A 17,342-nucleotide genomic window follows, 5' to 3' on the forward strand; every position below is an offset into this window, starting at 1 on the left:
ATGAATATTGGGGTCTACATCTATCCGATAGTTAAGGTACCTTCACACTGAGCAACTTTAGAACGATAACGATAGCGATCCGTGACGTTGCAGCGTCCTGGATAGCGATATCGTTGTGTTTGACACGCAGCAGCGATCAGGATCCTGCTGTGACATTGCTGGTCGGAGCTGAAAGTCTGGAACTTTTTCGTCGCTGGATCACCCCCTGACATCGCTGAATCGGCGTGTGACGCCGATCCCGTGATGTGTTCACTTGTAACCAGGGTAAACATCGGGTTACTAAGCGCAGGGCCGCGCTTAGTAACCCGATATTTACCCTGGTTACCCTAGTAAATGTAAAAAAAAAAACAAAACAGTACATACTTACATTCCGGGGTCTGTTGCGTCCCCCGGCGTCAGCTTCCCTGCACTGTCAGCGCCGGCCGGCCGAAAAGCAGAGCACAGCGGTGACGTCACCGCTCTGCTTTACGGCCGGCCGGCGCTTACACAGTGCAGGGAAGCTGACTCCGGGGGACGCGACAGACACCGGAATGTAAGTATGTACTGTTTTTTTTTTTTTTTTTTTTTACCTTTTAGAATGGTAACCAGGGTAAACATCGGGTTACTAAGCGCGGCTCTGCGCTTAGTAACCCGATGTTTATCCTGGTTACCCGGGGACTTCGGCATCGTTGGTCACTGGAGAGCTGTCTGTGTGACACAAGCAGTCTAGTTTAGTGATATATTACTAGAAACAGGCTCTCTGCCCCTACATCATGCTGCTCTCAGATGATGTAGAAAAAAACTGCTGAAATGTTTCTTTTAAGTTGGTCCCTACATAGCAATGTTTCTGGAAACCTACTGAAACACAATCTTTTGATTATAAGAAGAGCAGTGCTAAACTCCCCTGCACAGATTGATAGATGGAAGATACCCTTACTCTATACTGAACATCTTTCAATTAAGTACAGCATCTTTTTTTTTTGTTTGTTTCATAGGTTTCTGGGAAAACATTACATCAGAGGACACTAAGGTTTTCAGTCTTCCATGTGGATAAAATAAAGAAGCACCATTTATTAGGACAAGTTATCTTTCCTTTGAAAAATGAGAACTTGACTGATGATGGAAAGCTGGTTATTTGGAGAGACTTGGAGCAAGAAAATTTAGAGGTAACCTATTATGTCAATACAGCCACAAGCCTCAGTTTTTAGATCAAAATCAAATCAAACTTTTTGAAATATTTGTATTTTCTTAAAGCCGCCATCAGAAAATGGAGATATCCAGTTCTCACTAAGCTACAATGATTACCTTGGACGTTTGACAGTTGTGGTTCTCAGAGCTAAGGGGATTCAGTTCCAAGAGGAACGTGGTATTATCAGTGAGTAAAACCTTTCCTTGATTACTTAACACATTAAAACCCAACAATTAATCCCTGCACTTGGGGAATACGAGTATGTCTATGGAAATATCAAACTGAACATATTAACTAAAAGCAATAAACAATTAGTCCAGCTCACTGGAATAAATACACAAAACGCATTATTTTCGTTGTAAAAATGGTCACCGCTTTTATTTAAATCATATGGTTAAATTGGCTACAGCTTTGTTTTAATCCTGTGATTTAAATAATCACATTAGGAGTCAGGTGAAGTACTAGCACATTGGCATTCACAAGTACTGTCATATCCCCAACAAATCATATGCACATAAAGGAGTAAAAGCAAAATTCTTCAATTTTTTCTTTCTTAAACAACAAACAAAATGCTAAAGCAGTTTTTTTTAAAAGGAGAGTATCCGACATGGGCAAATCCACAAAAGATAAAACTTTCCTTCATGATCAAACAAATTCAAAATTCATTGGATACAACACCACAAAATTAAGAGATCATATCACCCAAAGGCAAGTATCAGAAAATGGAAAACACAGTGGAACAAAATCCTACCAAATACAGAAAATACTATATTAACCTCAACCTAGTATATCAATCCTTTTTTAAGGATTATGTATTAATATACAAGTGAAGGTTGTGGAACAAAGTTCTATCCAATTTGCACAGATTAATCCAGGTGGAAAGTGAGGTGAAACTCTTATAAGTTAGATAGAAAAAACTGACCTTATGCCAAGAAGGGTTAACGCATCCAGGATCAGTGTGTATATATACACACCCACACAACGAAAAAATCATGTAAGGGTCCAGCCAAAGGAAGACATAAAATAATCCTGGTTAAGGAAGGAATGAAGACACAAGGTAGATACTCAAAGTGTCAAATGTAAGAACAAGATATAGCTAGATGAAGTAAACCTGTGTGGCTGCCAAAAGGAACACCCGTGACACATGTTTTGTCTACAACTTCCTCCAAGGGGTGATGTCAGAGGGTCATCACAGGGGGTCTTTTATATTTGGGCTTACTAATAGAAAGTGTTTCCAGTAAGTATATACAGTGGGGCAAAAAAGTATTTAGTCAGTCAGCAATAGTGCAAGTTCCACCACTTAAAAAGATGAGAGGCGTCTGTAATTTACATCATAGGTAGACCTCAACTATGGGAGACAAACTGAGAAAAAAAAATCCAGAAAATCACATTGTCTGTTTTTTTAACATTTTATTTGCATATTATGGTGGAAAATAAGTATTTGGTCAGAAACAAACAATCAAGATTTCTGGCTCTCACAGACCTGTAACTTCTTCTTTAAGAGTCTCCTCTTTCCTACACTCATTACCTGTAGTAATGGCACCTGTTTAAACTTGGTATCAGTATAAAAAGACACCTGTGCACACCCTCAAACAGTCTGACTCCAAACTCCACTATGGTGAAGACCAAAGAGCTGTCAAAGGACACCAGAAACAAAATTGTAGCCCTGCACCAGGCTGGGAAGACTGAATCTGCAATAGCCAACCAGCTTGGAGTGAAGAAATCAACAGTGGGAGCAATAATTAGAAAATGGAAGACATACAAGACCACTGATAATCTCCCTCGATCTGGAGCTCCACGCAAAATCCCACCCCGTGGGGTCAGAATGATCACAAGAACGGTGAGCAAAAATCCCAGAACCACACGGGGGGACCTAGTGAATGAACTGCAGAGAGCTGGGGCCAATGTAACAAGGCCTACCATAAGTAACACACTACGCCACCATGGACTCAGATCCTGCAGTGCCAGACGTGTCCCACTGCTTAAGCCAGTACATGTCCGGGCCCGTCTGAAGTTTGCTAGAGAGCATTTGGATGATCCACAGGAGTTTTGGGAGAATGTCCTATGGTCTAATGAAACCAAACTGGAACTGTTTGGTAGAAACACAACTTGTCGTGTTTGGAGGAAAAAGAATACTGAGTTGCATCCATCAAACACCATACCTACTGTAAAGCATGGTGGTGGAAACATCATGCTTTGGGGCTGTTTCTCTGCAAAGGGGCCAGGACGACTGATCCGGGTACATGAAAGAATGAATGGGGCCATGTATCGTGAGATTTTGAGTGCAAACCTCCTTCCATCAGCAAGGGCATTGAAGATGAAACGTGGATGGGTCTTTCAACATGACAATGATCCAAAGCACACCGCCAGGGCAACGAAGGAGAGGCTTCGTAAGAAGCATTTCAAGGTCCTGGAGTGGCCTAGCCAGTCTCCAGATCTCAACCCTATAGAAAACCTTTGGAGGGAGTTGAAAGTCCGTGTTGCCAAGCGAAAAGCCAAAAACATCACTGCTCTAGAGGAGATCTGCATGGAGGAATGGGCCAACATACCAACAACAGTGTGTGGCAACCTTGTGAAGACTTACAGAATACGTTTGACCTCTGTCATTGCCAACAAAGGATATATTACAAAGTATTGAGATGAAATTTTGTTTCTGACCAAATACTTATTTTCCACCATAATATGCAAATAAAATGTTAAAAAAACAGACAATGTGATTTTCTGGATTTTTTTTTCTCAGTTTGTCTCCCATAATTGAGGTCTACCTATGATGTAAATTACAGACGCCTCTCATCTTTTTAAGTGGTGGAACTTGCACTATTGCTGACTGACTAAATACTTTTTTGCCCCACTGTACCCCACACCCAGGGAAAGGAAACCATGACCAGGCATCCAGCGTCTCCTCTGCCCACCCGCACCAGACAACGTCATGGAGTGGGCGGGGAGAGGCAAAGTAAGGATGTGTCACTGTGGCAACTGAGCCCGGAACCTGTGAGATGCACATACAGCCCTGGCAAAAAATTAAGAGGCCACTGCAAAATTTTCAGTTTGTATGATTTTTCCCTTTATATGTATATTTTTGAGTAAAATGTAAATTGTTCTTTTATTCTATAAGCTACTGACAAAATGTCTCCGAAGTTCCAAGCAATAAATTTTGTATTTATTTTCTGAAAATGAGAAATGGTCAAAATAGCAAAAAAAGATTTGCTTGCAGACCTCAAATAGTGAAAAAAAAAAAAAAAAGTTCATAATCATTTAGAAACAACAATACTAATGTTTTAACTCGGGAAGAGTTCAGAAATCAATATGTTGTGGAATAACCATGATTTTTTAATCACAGCTTTCATGCGTCTTGGCATACTTTCCACAAGTCTTTCATTTCTCCTTGTGACCTTATACCACTCCTGGTACAAAAAATTAAGCAGTTCTTCATTGTTTGATGGCTTGTGACTATTCATCTTCCTCTTGATTACATTCCAGAGGTTTTCAATGGGGTTCAGGTCTGGAGATTGGGCTGACCATGACAGGGATTTGATGTGGTGGTCCTTCATCCTCACCTTGATTGACCTAGCTGTGTGGCATGGCGCATTGTCCTGCTGGAAAAACCAGTCCTCAGTTTTTAGCATCCCCAGATCTTCACCAATCCTCCACCAAATTTCAAAGTGGGTGCAAGACACTGTGGCTTGTACGCCTCTCCAGGTCTCCGTCTAGCCATTAGAGGACCAGGTGTTGATCTGGGGATGCTTTAGCAATGCTGGAATTGGGCAGATTAATCTTTGCGAAGGACGTATGAATCAAGCTGCATACAAGGTTATCCTGGAAAAACAGTTGATTGCTTCTGCTCAGGCAATGTTCACCAACTCTAAAGACTGGTTTTTCCAGCAGGTCAATGAAGGTGTGGAAGAAGGAACACCACATCAAATCCCTGTCATGAGCAGCCCAGACTCCAGACCTGAACCCCATTGAAAACCTCTGGAATGTAATCAAGAGGAAGATGGATAGTCACAAGCCATCAAACAAAGAAGAACTGCTTACATTTTTGTACCAGGAGTGGCCGGGGGCGTTCATTTTAAAGCCGGAGCAGCAAGAGCAAGTTTTGGCTTATCTTGCTGACTCAGCCTCTAGCTCTTTTGCCTCATCTCGTGAAACTGGTAAAAGTAAAAGCAGCGCGTCGTTAGTGGATGTTCACGGTCAGGGACAAGTCACTTCCTTGTCCTCTTCAGCAAAAACAACAACAGAGAAGAATGCAGCAGGCGACACAACGGGTTACTCCATGGAGCTCTTTACACATACCGTCCCTGGCTTAGAAAGTGAAGCAGTTAACAGTCCATGCCCATTACAAATTGAATCTGACATGGAGTGCACTGACGCACAGCCACAGCCAGACTACTATGCTGGTCCTTTGACTCAGACCACAACATTGCCCTCGCAGGGTGCTGATCAAGAATCAGACCCTGATGAGACTATGTTGCCCCATCACGAACGCTATACCACCGAACGACACGGTGACACAGACGAAGTTGCGCAGGAGGTACAAGAAGAGTTATTAGATGACCCAGTTCTTGACCCCGATTGGCAGCCATTGGGGGAACAGGGTGCAGGCGGCAGCAGTTCTGAAGCAGAGGAGGAGGAGGGGCCGCAGCAGGCATCAACATCGCCACAGGTTCCATCTGCCGGGCCCGTATCTTGCCCAAAACGCGTGGCAAAGCCAAAACCTGGTGGAGGACAGCGTGGCCATCCGGTTAAAGCTCAGTCTGCAATGCCTGAAAAGGTATCCGATGCTAGAAAGAGTGCAGTCTGGCATTTTTTTAAACAACATCCAATTGATCAGCGCAAAGTCATCTGTCAAAAATGTTCTACTTCCTTAAGCAGAGGTCAGAATCTGAAAAGTCTCAATACTAGTTGCATGCATAGACATTTAACCACCATGCATTTGAAAGCTTGGACTAACTACCAAACGTCCCTTAAGGTTGTTGCACCCTCGGCCAATGAAGCTAGTCATCAACGCAACATCCCTTCCGGCAGTGTAGGACCACCATTTAGCGCACCACCTGCTGTATCTGTGCAGGTATCTTTGCCAGGCCAAAGCAGTCAGGGTCAGGGAATCACCAGTTTCGTAGTAGGAAACACTGCATCTAGGGCACCGGCGGCAACAATACCATCTCCCACCGTCTCTCAGTCTGCCATGTCCACCGGCACCCCCGCTAGTTCCACGATCTCCAGCTCTCCAGTCCAGCTCACCCTACATGAGACTATGGTTAGAAAAAGGAAATACTTAGCCTCGCATCCGCGTACACAGGGTTTGAACGCCCACATAGCTAGACTAATCTCGTTAGAGATGATGCCCTACCGGTTAGTTGAAAGCGAAGCTTTCAAAGACCTGATGGACTACGCTGTACCACGCTACGAGCTACCCAGTCGACACTTTTTTTCCAGAAAAGCCATCCCAGCCCTCCACCAGCATGTTAAAGAGCGCATCGTCCATGCACTCAGGCAATCTGTGAGCACAAAGGTGCACCTGACAACAGATGCATGGACCAGTAGGCATGGCCAGGGACGTTACGTGTCCATCACGGCACACTGGGTAAATGTGGTGGATTCAGGGTCCACAGGGGACAGCAAGTTTGGGACAGTTCTGCCTAGCCCACGGTCTAGTAAACAGTTGTCTGTAGCCGTTCGCACCCCCTCCTCCTCCTCCTCCTCCTCGTCCTCCTGCAGAAGCAAGAGCTCGTCCACAGACCGCAGTCGCACAAACACTCCATCCGCACCTGCCACTGTTGCACACCAGGTCTCCCATTATGGGGCAGCTACTGGCAAACGTCAGCAGGCTGTATTGGCTATGAAGTGTTTGGGCGACAATAGACACACCGCGGAAGTTCTGTCCGAGTTCTTGCAGCAAGAAACGCAGTCGTGGCTGGGCACTGTAGATCTTGAGGCAGGCAAGGTAGTGAGTGATAACGGAAGGAATTTCATGGCTGCCATCTCCCTTTCCCAACTGAAACACATTCCTTGCCTGGCTCACACCTTAAACCTGGTGGTGCAGTGCTTCCTGAAAAGTTATCCGGGGTTATCCGACCTGCTCCTCAAAGTGCGTGGACTTTGCGCACATATCCGCCGTTCGCCTGTACACTCCAGCCGTATGCAGACCTATCAGCGTTCTTTGAACCTTCCCCAGCATCGCCTAATCATAGACGTTGCAACAAGGTGGAACTCAACACTGCACATGCTTCAGAGACTGTGCGAACAGAGGCGGGCTGTTATGTTTTTGTGGGAGGATACACATACACGGGCAGGCAGTAGGATGGCAGACATGGAGTTGTCAGGTGTGCAGTGGTCGAAGATTCAAGACATGTGTCAAGTCCTTCAGTGTTTTGAGGAATGCACACGGCTGGTTAGTGCAGACAACGCCATAATAAGCATGAGCATCCCCCTAATGCGTCTGCTGATGCAAAGTTTGACGCACATAAAGGATCAGGCGTCTGCACCAGAGGAAGAGGAAAGCCTTGATGACAGTCAGCGATTGTCTGGTCAGGGCAGTGTACATGACGAGGTACCGGGCGAAGAGGAGGTGGAGGATGAGGAGGATGATGGGGATGAGTATATTTTTAATGAGGAAGCTTTCCCGGGGGCACGGGAAATTGGTGGCGTGGCAAGGCCGGGTTCTGGTTTTTTGAGGGACACAAGTGACGTAGATTTGCCTGCAACTGCCCCTCAACCAAGCACAACCGCAGATTTGACAACGGGAACTTTGGCCCACATGGCGGATTATGCCTTGCGTATCCTCAAAAGGGACACACGCATTACAAAAATGATGAACGATGACGATTACTGGTTGGCCTGCCTCCTTGATCCTCGCTATAAAGGCAAATTGCAAAATATTATGCCACATGAGAACTTGGAACTAATATTAGCAACAAAACAATCAACTCTTGTTGACCGTTTGCTTCTGGCATTCCCTGCACACAGCGCCCGTGATCGTTCTCACACGAGCTCCAGGGGCCAGCAGACCAGAGGTGTTAGAGGGGCAGAAATCAGAAGTGGCGTTGGCCAGAGGGGTTTTCTGACCAGGTTGTGGAGTGATTTTTCTATGACCGCAGACAGGACAGGTACTGCAGCATCAATTCAAAGTGACAGGAGACAACATTTGTCCAGTATGGTTACAAACTATTTTTCATCCCTTATCGACGTTCTCCCTCAACCGTCATTCCCATTTGATTACTGGGCATCCAAATTAGACACCTGGCCAGAATTGGCAGAATATGCATTGCAGGAGCTTGCTTGCCCGGCAGCTAGTGTCCTATCAGAAAGAGTATTCAGTGCTGCAGGTTCAATACTAACAGAAAAAAGGACTCATCTGGCTACCCAAAATGTAGATGATCTAACCTTCATTAAAATGAACCACAACTGGATTTCAAAATCTTTTGCCCCACCCTGCCCGGCTGACACCTAGCTTTCCTATGAAAAGGTCTTGCCTGTGGACTATTCTGAATGACTTTTCCAATCTCGTAATTTTCTTCACCTGATTGTCCAGCATACGACATGTTTCCACCTCACGAAATGGCCAAACTCCCCACACGGGGCCGTGCTATCGCCACTTTGCGCTTGGACCCTTGAGAGTGCTGTTTGTCTGAAGAGGTGGGTGTGGCCGCTTTTGGTCGACGGCACTGCCACTGGGTCCCTCATAGTACAATAAAGTGTCTCTGGCGGTGGTGGTGCGCACCCAACGTCAGACACACCGTTGTAATATGAGGGGCCCTGTGCCTGTACCGCCGGCCACAAGACAGTTCCCCCCCCCCCAGCTCAAACAGTGCTCTACCACTAGCAAAATTATCTCTCACAGCTTCACCAATGTGTAGTCTAGGCGCTGACATCCTTCAATGCCTGGCACTGACAATACCATTGTTTTGACATTTTTGTTATGTTAGGCCTTCGAAGCCTGTCTGCGGTCCCTTCTTTCTACAACTACTACACTGACCAGGCCACTGCTGGCCGTGTTACCCTGGAACCAATTTAAAAGTGCCTACAGTCAGCCCAATTTTGTTATGTTAGGCCTTCGAAGACTGTCTGCCGTCACTCCTTCCACTAGACTTCCACTGACCAGACCACTGCTGCCCGTGTACCCCTGGAACCAATTTAAAAGTGCCTACAGCCAGCCCAAGTTTGTTATGTTAGGCCTTCGAAGCCTGTCTGCGGTCACTCCTTCCACTAGACTTCCACAGACCAGACCACTGCTGCCCGTGTACCCCTGGAACCAATTTAAAAGTGCCTACAGCCAGCCCAAGTTTGTTATGTTAGGCCTTGGAAGCCTGTCTGCAGTCACTCCTTCCACTAAACTTCCACTGACCAGACCACTGCTGCCCGTGTACCCCTGGAACCAATTTAAAAGTGCCTACAGCCAGCCCAAGTTTGTTATGTTAGGCCTTGGAAGCCTGTCTGCGGTCACTCCTTCCACTAGACTTCCACAGACCAGACCACTGCTGCCCGTGTACCCCTGGAACCAATTTAAAAGTGCCTACAGCCAGCCCAAGTTTGTTATGTTAGGCCTTGGAAGCCTGTCTGCGGTCACTCCTTCCACTAGACTTCCACTGACCAGACCACTGCTGCCCGTGTACCCCTGGAACCAATTTAAAAGTGCCTACAGCCAGCCCAAGTTTGTTATGTTAGGCCTTGGAAGCCTGTCTGCGGTCACTCCTTCCACTAGACTTCCACTGACCATACACTGCTGCCCATGTACCCCTGGAACCAATTTAAAAGTGCCTACAGCCAGCCCAAGTTTGTTATGTTAGGCCTTCGAAGCCTGTCTGCGTCCCGTTCTTTCAACTACAACTACACTGACCAGGCCACTGATGGCCGTGTTCCCCTGGAACCAATTTTAACTTGCCTACAGCCAGCCCTATGTTATTATGTTAGGCCTTCGAAGCCTGTCTGCGTCCCGTTCTTTCAACTACAACTACACTGACCAGGCCACTGATGGCCGTGTTCCCCTGGAACCAATTTTAACTTGCCTACAGCCAGCCCAATGTTAGGCCTTTGATGCCTGTCTGCCGTCACTCCTTCCACTAGGCCTCCACTGACCTGTCTATTGCTGCCCGTGTACCCCTTGAACCAACATCATTAAATATAAAAAAAATTAATTTGATTATAAAAAATAAGATCGTGTTGAGATCTCAAATGCAGACATTTTAACAATCAAAACAAACACACAACAAATATCTGGAACTGTACTACAAAGGTCCAACAGCTACAATTTCTTTCTCCTGCAAGAAGTTAACTGAAAGTTTTTTGGAGTTGCTAACACAGATATGGCATCCACCGAGTGTTGTCCTGTCGCGTCTCCTTTAAATTATTTCCAATAAGATGTTAAACTATTAATTTAATAAAATCAATAATTAAAAAAATAATTGAGTAAGTCAAAAGCACATTGCAAATAAACATTAATTACAAATCAAGAAGCATGGCGCGTCCGAGGGTGAGTAGATACCGAATAAGAATATAATCACCCTCGGACGCGCAATGCTTATTTACAACAGCCTTCCTTCCTAAGAATCAGCCCTTCCGTGGTGTAGAGAGAGGTTGTGTTACACTCCAAGGTGTTCCCCAGGTTGCCTTTCCTGAGCTTCGATCTTCCGGCTCTCGTTTAGTAGCTGTTGGAAACTACGCTGCATTAGGCCTACTAACTGTGTATGGGTGAAACAGTGGCGCATCTGCGGTCCCTCCTTCCACTAGGCCTCCACTGACCTGTCTACTGCGGCCCGTGTACCCCTTGAACCAACCTAATAAAATATTTAAAAAATTAATTTGATTATAAAAAATAAGATCGTGTTGAGATCTCAAATGCAGACATTTTAACAATCAAAACAAACACACAACAAATATCTGGAACTGTACTACAAAGGTCCAACAGCTACAATTTCTTTCTCCTGCAAGAAGTTAACTGAAAGTTTTTTGGAGTTGTTAACACAGATATGGCATCCACCGAGTGTTGTCCTGTCGCGTCTCCTTTAAATTATTTCCAATAAGATGTTAAACTATTAATTTAATAAAATCAATAATTAAAAAAATAATTGAGTAAGTCAAAAGCACATTGCAAATAAACATTAATTACAAATCAAGAAGCATGGCGCGTCCGAGGGTGAGTAGATACCGAATAAGAATATAATCACCCTCGGACGCGCAATGCTTATTTACAACAGCCTTCCTTCCTAAGAATCAGCCCTTTCGTGGTGTAGAGAGAGGTTGTGTTACACTCCAAGGTGTTCCCCGGGTTGCCTTTCATGAGCTTCGATCTTCCGGCTCTCGTTTAGTAGTTGGTGGAAACTACGCTGCATTAGGCCTACAAATTTGGTATGGGGTGTAGAGACAGGTTGTGTTACACTCCAAGGTTTTCACCAGGTTGCCTTTCCTGAGCTTCTATCTTCAGGCTCTCATTAAATTGTGGTTAAATGGAACAACTGCATTTGGCGTACTAGTTGGTTTGGGGCCTACTATCGGTGTCTGCCGCTCCTTGCTGTTCTCCTGGTTTCCTGTCCTGAAATTCCATTTTCAGCCTCTCGTTAAGTAGTTGTTAATGTTAAACTGCATTTGGCCTACTAGTTGGGTTGGGGCCTACTATCGGTGTCTGCCACTCCTTGCTGTTCTCCTCCACTGAACAAAGCTGTGCCGCCTGTTTACTACGGTTGCCAATTTTGAACTGCATTTCGACTACTTACTGATTTGGCCCTACTCTCTGTGTCAGCCTCTCATTCCAGTTGTCCTCCACTGCAATGCCCCCTGGTTATTCCTGTGTTACCAATTTTGAACTGCATTTAGCCCACTTTCTTCTTTGGGCCTATATCTGTGTTTCCACTTCATCGTGCCCATTGCCCAGCCAGTGATAGATGAGTCTGCTGGTACATTGACCCATAACGCAACATTCCCCGTGCACGCTACACAACAACATTGTGACCCTGCTGAAAGTCAGGTTGCTCTTCCCGCATACCATACCACCTTACACGGGGACAAAGAGGAAGGTGCAGATGAAAGTGCAGGTTCCTTCATCAGGTGGGGGGAGGAATACTAGTTGGCGACGTCACTGGCACAGGGCCTCTCATAGTACGCAAAAGTGTTGCTGCCGGTGGGAGGCGCCCCCGCCGTGCAAACACACCGCTGTACTTTGAGGGGCCCTGTGCCAGTGCCAATGCCAACGAGTGGGCCCCCCCTGCTTGCTCAGGTTCACAGCACTTGCAAAGTTGAAATACTTACCTCTCCCTGCTCCACTGCCGTGACGTGGTCCAGATTTCCTGGGCCCACTAATTACTTGAACCAGCCCTACCCACCACAACTTTAGCCAAATGACCCCCAATTTCAAATGCCTTCCAATTATTATAAGGTAAATTACGCTTGACAAGCTTCATTAAGAAGAATGGATGGTTTTGACATTAAAATGGGCACTCTAGGTGTTTTCCTGGCCCCCACTCACTGCCGACTATGCTGCCCCATTGACTTGCATTGGGTTTCGTGTTTCGGTCGATCCCGACTTTACGTCATAATCGGCCGATTTCACTCGACCCGACTTTGGACATAGTCGGGTTTCGCAAAACCCGGCTCGACTCTAAAAAGGTCAAGGTCGCTCAACTCTAATTAGTATTGTTATTCCTAAATGATCATGAATGTGTTTGGTTTTTTTTGCATTCTTTGAGGTCTGCAAGCAAAGTGTATATATATGTGCGTGTATGTATGTATATGTGTGTGTATATGTATATATATATATATATATATATATATATATATATATATATATATATATATATATATATATATATATATATATATATATATATATATATATATATAATAATATAATTTTTTTTTTTTTACCATTTCTCATTTTCCGAAAATAAATACAAAATTTATTGCTTGGAAGTTTGGAGACGGGTTGTCAGTAGTTTATAGAATAAAGGAACAATATATTTTCACTCAAAAATATACCTATAAAGAGAAAAATCATACAAACTGAAAATTTTGCAGTGGTCTCTTAATTTTTGCCAGAGCTGTATATACTTGATAAAGACCAGCTGCAGGTCGAAAGGTTGTGTGCTTCACATAGCGGAATAAAGTTCCTTTTAAATTTCTACACCTGAATTGTACCCTGTTCTCATTTCACTTTGACTGCTGCCACATTTCCAAGTGTGTTCCTTGGATCGAGAGCGAGCGTCCACTTAGTGAGAGCTGTCAGTCTTCCCTCTTATATGTGTCTGAAATAGAAAATGTGAGAATAAAAGCAATGGAAATTAGAAACATTAAAAGGAAACCTAAAGAATAACCCTGAAAACACTAAAAAAAAAGTTCTCGTAGAAAAGGGGCGAAGCTCAAAACTCCATTAAGTCCATGTGGTTGAACACATCCCACTTTAATTATCCATTTAGCTTCAAGCTGTGAAAAATTCTTTATCCAATCTCCCTCACGTATGTTCATATGAATATGTTCAATCCTAAAGGCTTTCAACAGACTTGCGTTGCAATTATGATACTGTTTAAAAAGTCTTACAAATAGTTTAAGTTGAGATGAATCCTCAACATTGATGGCGTTTCTGATCTTACATGTTCTGATTTGTGTTTTTAAATGTCTTTTTGTTAGACCTACATATATTAACTGCTGCTCTGTCTTCCATCCTCGGCACTGACTGTTCAGGCAGAGGGCGGCGCGCACACTAATCGCGTCATCGCGCCCTCTGACCTGAACAGTCACAGCCAGAGGACGGAAGACAGAGCAGCGCGCAGCGATGGAATGTGGAAGGTGACTATCGCGCAATGCTCCCCCCTCCCCTGATATACTCACCTGCTCCCGGCGCGGTCCCTGGCAGCGTCTCACTGTCAGATGGTCTCCGGGAGTCGGCGGCATCTTCCTGTGTTCAGCGGTCACGTTCCACTCATTAGAGTAATGAATATGCGTGCATATTCATTACTTTAATGAGCAGTACCATAAACACCAAGAAAAAGATGTCATGCTATGTGAAGGGGAACACCAAGAGATAACAATAATGTATAAAATGACTTCAAGTACTTTATTATATCGGCCAAAAGAACACAAAACACACTACAATTTAAAAACATTTAAAACAGAAATAACAACGTAGATTCCTCTAGGGAACCTCCCCCTGGACACATAGTATATAATACAATAAGAGCACACAATGACAAGATGATTATTAGATCAAGGGTACTGCTGCTCTAAATACACAGTCGGACAAATGGTAAACCTATACATAGTACATCAATACAGTGTATGGGTAAAGATGATGACCAAGGGATAAATATAGTAGGTACACAATATCCAGGACCAATAAGGTACATCACTTCAAAAGTCCCCCCACATATGTCAGGTAAGTCTGGGCTCTTGCCCCCTGGACTTCCATAGGGATGGGTATTCTGGTCATGCTCTATCGGTATAGCTGCTCCATACCTTCAGTATTTTGCCCCATTTAGTGGGCCTTATTTTGGTATATGCTGCACACATTGTGTATTGGGGCTGTATATCTGTGTATAGTGGGGTTCTGGACATTCTTACCGGGTCCAGATAGTCCCCAGGAACAGCACCAGTTTGCTTTATTTAAATATACATACTCAGGCTGAGGATTATTATAACGTTTGATAGGGTCCCTCTATATACAGGACAAATGCTAATCTGGCATAAATGAACTTTAGCATCAGAGGCTGATCACCTCTTGATTGACAACTTACCTGACATATGTGGGGGGACTTTTGAAGTGATATACCTTATTGGTCCTGGATATTGTGTACCTACTATATTTATCCCTTGGTCACCATCTTTTAATAAGGGATATATCTGCTAATTGCACATTTTCATATGAGTTACTATTTGCCTATATGGGCATATGCGCTGTATATGGTATTTGGGGCTTTGTATTAGTACCTACTATTGTGTGCTGCGAGCTGGGCCAGGTATATATCCTTATTTTTACCCATACACTGTATTGATGTACTATGTATAGCTTTACCATTTGTCCGAGTGTGTATTTAGAGCAGCAGTACCCTTGATCTAATAATCATCTTGTCATTGTGTGCTCTTATTGTATTATATACGATGTGTCCAGGGGGAGGTTCCCTAGAGGAATCTACGTTGTTATTTCTGTTTTAAATGTTTTTAAATTGTAGTGTGGTGTTTTGTGTTCTTTTGGCCGATAAAATAAAGTACTTGAAGTCATTTTATACATTATTGTTATCTCTTGGTGTTCCCCTTCACATAGCATGACATCTTTTTCTTGGTGTTTATGTATCTTACTATAGGTCATGCTTTTGGTTGAACCCCTGTTTTTTGTTACTATATTGGATGGTGCCCTCCACTTCTGTGTTGTATTTAATGAGCAGTACCACGTGACGGCTGAACACGGGAAGAGCTGCCCGGAGACCATGGCACTTGCAGGGATAGCGCCAGGAGCAGGTAAGTATATCACAGCCGCTGCTCCCCTCACCCGCCGACCCCACACCGACAGACTCGAGTATAAGCCGAGAGGGTTACTTTCAGCCCAAAAAAGTGGGCTGAAAATCTCTGCTTATACTCTAGTATATACGGTAGATTACTTCTAGGAAGAGCCAATTTCCCCATATCAAGAGATGGGTGGACCCCTGAAAAAAAAAAAAGATTGTGTACCTGAACCCGGTACTATTTCACTTGAATAGGGGGCCCGAACATCCAGTGTTAGCCACGCTGTCATGAACATGGCAGTGCAGCAAACACTGCTTCTGATCGATGATAAAATAATTTCCGCCGGTTACAGGTGCAGTTCCAATGCTGTCAAATGATAATGTGAGCCCGTACCTGTGATCGGAGGTAAAAAGTTTACTGCTGCTAGAAACAGAACAGGCAGCAGCTGATGCAAGTATTCATCAGCCTGCGCTCTAAATAATAAAAACAAGCAAACAAAAAAAAATGGCGTTGTTTCCCCTGTATTTTTGATAACCAGACAGGCAAAACTGACAGCTGGGGGCTGCAATCCTCAGCTGTCAGCTTTAGCAAGATAGGTTCTCAAGAATAGAGGGGTCCCCATGCTGTTGTGTTGTTGTTTTTTTTTTATTTATTTTTTTATTAATCTAAATTAAAATAAAAAAATGTGTTGAGGTCCCCACCATTTTTGATGAAAACAGAGGGATTTCAAAAGTTGATGGCTGTCATCGTCCCCCAGTACCAGTTGCCCAGTCACCATTACATCTCTAAGAAAGCTGTGCCTATGCTACACAAGCATGTCACAGACAATATCATCCTTTCCCTGCAAAAATCTGTCTGCCAGGGTGCATTTCACCAATGACACCTGGATGAGCAAACATGGGCAGGAGCTTTACATCTCTGTGACTGGGCACTGGGTGACTCTAGTGACTGTGGGGGCAGGCGGTGAAGGGGTAGCTCCACACGTCTTGGAATCCCCCAAGGCTTGCGGGACAAACCTCTGTATCTAACACTCCCTCCTCTGCTGCGTACTCCACCTGTTCCTTCAATCTCTCCCTTAATCCACCTCACGTTCCAACACTGTAGATAGAACCCCCCCCCCCCACCTCTGTACTACGCATCCAGGGTTCACGGCAGTCAGGCACTGTTTAAATTGATATACCTTGGAGCTGTTTGACTGTGATTTCCAGAGTTGTGGACAGCTATCCAGACTGAGTTTGAGCAATGTAGAACCAAAAAAGCGAAAAATGGACCTTAGAGCAATATTTAAAAAATAGAAATTTTATTGAAAATTCTAACCAGACAATATTATCATCATAAAAATAAATAAATAGATAACAAAAAAGGTATAGAGAGTCGACATCTTGGTGCCACGTCCAAAAAGCAATTGGTATTCATACGAGTCCAGGCTTTATAGTCTTGGACTCGTATGAATCTTTAAAGAGAAATTTTCAGTAGCTACCATTTTGAATTTCTTCTATATCTATTAGGCCGGTTTCACACGTCAGTGGCACTGGTACGTGAAGTAACAGTTTCCTCATGTACCGGAGACACTGACTCGCGTAGACACATTAAAATCAATGTGTCTCTGCACATGTCAGCGTGTTTTCATGGACCGTGTGTCTGTTTGAAAAACACGGAGACATGTCAGTGTTTGTGGGAACGCACGGATCACACGGACCCATTAAAGTCAATGGGTCCATGTAAAACATGTACCGCACACGGATGCAGT

At 44.3% G+C, this 17,342-nt stretch overlaps 1 protein-coding gene across 2 annotated transcripts in view; it reads left to right on the forward strand.

Moving 5' to 3' along the window:
* Positions 1 to 17,342, forward strand: part of SYT15 (synaptotagmin 15) — a 119,794-nt gene that overhangs the window by 39,510 nt on the left and 62,942 nt on the right. For both annotated transcript variants that reach the window (XM_069755823.1, XM_069755824.1), the window contains 2 exons: positions 975 to 1,145; positions 1,234 to 1,354. In XM_069755823.1, coding sequence (XP_069611924.1) covers positions 975 to 1,145; positions 1,234 to 1,354 — 292 coding nt within the window. The remainder of the gene's footprint in view (positions 1 to 974; positions 1,146 to 1,233; positions 1,355 to 17,342) is intronic.

This window comes from Ranitomeya imitator, chromosome 2 (genome assembly GCF_032444005.1).
Source record: "Ranitomeya imitator isolate aRanImi1 chromosome 2, aRanImi1.pri, whole genome shotgun sequence".
Taxonomy (NCBI): Eukaryota; Metazoa; Chordata; class Amphibia; order Anura; family Dendrobatidae; genus Ranitomeya; species Ranitomeya imitator.